Here is a 1,950-nt window from a genome sequence, read left to right on the forward strand (position 1 = left end):
TTGTTATCTTGTAATCTCTCCAGAAGGAGGTACTTCTTATCAAATTGATGTATTCTAATACTGAAATCCATAGTCCCTACTTGTGACCTAGGCCAGTGCTTCTGTAACAGAGTATCTCTTATAAAACCTTATACTAGTAATAGAATTAAAATATAAGCTTATATCTATCTTACATTTATAGGACATTATAGATTTTGTTACAAAGTTGATATTATCTGTTACCATCGTACACATTATATAGCCTGAAACTTGCACACTTTCAACTTGCTTATTATAATGTGATAACTTCCCATTATATATCAGTGGTTTTAATTACTACATCTAACCTGGAATTCCTCATATTCTCCAAATAAATCCTAATCCAGTAATCTGATTGGATAATTAAACAAAACTTAAAATTAATTTTATTGATTGATCAGATGATTGCAACAATAAAATCATCTTAAGTTAAGTTTTCCAGAATAAGCTCCCCTGGAAACTTCTGAGAATACAATGCAGCAATACTCTCTCTCTATTTGTAGACTTTCACTTTTTCTTCACATGAGAAAGAGGGTCCAAAACATAGCCCCAGTTATGAAACTTGAAATATCTCTTATGTTTACAGGTATCAAGACCCATCGATATTTTCCTGTCACATGACTGGCCTCGTGGTATTTATAACTATGGTAACGTCAAAGAATTATTACGCAAAAAATCATTTTTCGCTGAGGAAATAGAACAGAATAAGCTAGGAAGTGAACCTAATGAAGAATTGTTACATGTTTTAAAACCAGATTATTGGTTTGCTGCTCATCTACATGTTAAATTTCCAGCTATTGTACAACATCAGGTATATCATCAATATTTTGGTTGAAAGTTCATGTCAGATTAACATCAAAAACACTGGCCCTGGAATCAGAATTTTCATACATTTAGCACAGCACCTTTGTTTAGTAGTTTACAACCCAACTTGATGCCTACAGAGCTCATGGTAGCACTCGATTGGAAAATTCAGATCAGGTTCCATCATATGCAATTCTACCCCCAATCGAACAGTGTGACATTCCTAATATTCCCATCTATTTTCTTCTCTGCCATTTTGAATTCTGTCTGCAGGAACACGTTCTAACTCTGTTCCAACTTGTATTGAATGTTCTGTTGCTTTCATAAATTGTAAGAATCATAAGAGTCTCTCTATCTGTTGAATATTTTTTGGTTTGTTATGTGTTTTATATTTTACAGACTAATAATGGTGAAGAAGAAAAATTAACCAAGTTTTTATCATTAGATAAGTGTCTTCCTCGACGCAATTTCTTACAGGTAAATAGAGTTATTGCCCTTGTATTATTGTGATAAATTTGTTTATTTTTTCTTTTGAAAATATAAGATCTTCATTTATACAGTAATAATTGAATTTCATGTAAGTTTGGATATGAACATATCTAAAAAATTAACAGAATTTGGAAACTAAAAAATTTGGAGTTTGAAAAATTTGCTCATGTTTTTAAGCTTTTGCAGTTCTTCAGGTATGCGAATGTACATAAAATACAATATTAGCTTTTGAGCTCCTACTTACATAGATAAACATTAGCATATACATTAATTCATGCTATTGTTGATAGAATTAAATATTATTACCAATGACAACTGATATAAATATTGATTAATTTGTAGGTTATAGATATTCCCCATGACAACAACATTCCTCTCAAATTACAACTAGATCCAGAATGGCTGTCAATTATTAAACAGACCAATCATCTATTGAATCTTGGCCCCGCCTCCTGTTTTATGCCAGGCATTGGCAGCAATGAAAGGTATGGTTTAAATCATGATGTATTAATTGTTCAAGTTTAGCTTCTCTTTACTTCAGATTGAAAATTAAAAAAATAAAACTTTGGATATTGGACAAAAACTTAAGACTGAATGGGTGGCCATACAAAATTATACACTCAAGTATCTGATGTTGTC

General features: G+C 31.4%; 1 protein-coding gene across 1 annotated transcript; it reads left to right on the forward strand.

The window, feature by feature from the left end:
• Positions 1 to 492: 492 nt before the first annotated feature.
• On the forward strand, positions 493 to 1,836 carry LOTGIDRAFT_175935 (hypothetical protein; the record flags this gene model as incomplete). The annotated part of the gene is made up of 4 exons (XM_009063282.1): positions 493 to 552; positions 605 to 829; positions 1,222 to 1,299; positions 1,654 to 1,836. The coding sequence occupies 4 exons, from the start codon at positions 493 to 495 to the stop codon at positions 1,834 to 1,836; spliced, it is 546 nt and encodes a 181-aa protein (XP_009061530.1).
• Between the last annotated feature and the right edge of the window lie 114 nt (positions 1,837 to 1,950).

This window comes from Lottia gigantea (assembly GCF_000327385.1).
Source record: "Lottia gigantea unplaced genomic scaffold LOTGIsca_568, whole genome shotgun sequence".
Classification (NCBI taxonomy): domain Eukaryota; kingdom Metazoa; phylum Mollusca; class Gastropoda; family Lottiidae; genus Lottia; species Lottia gigantea.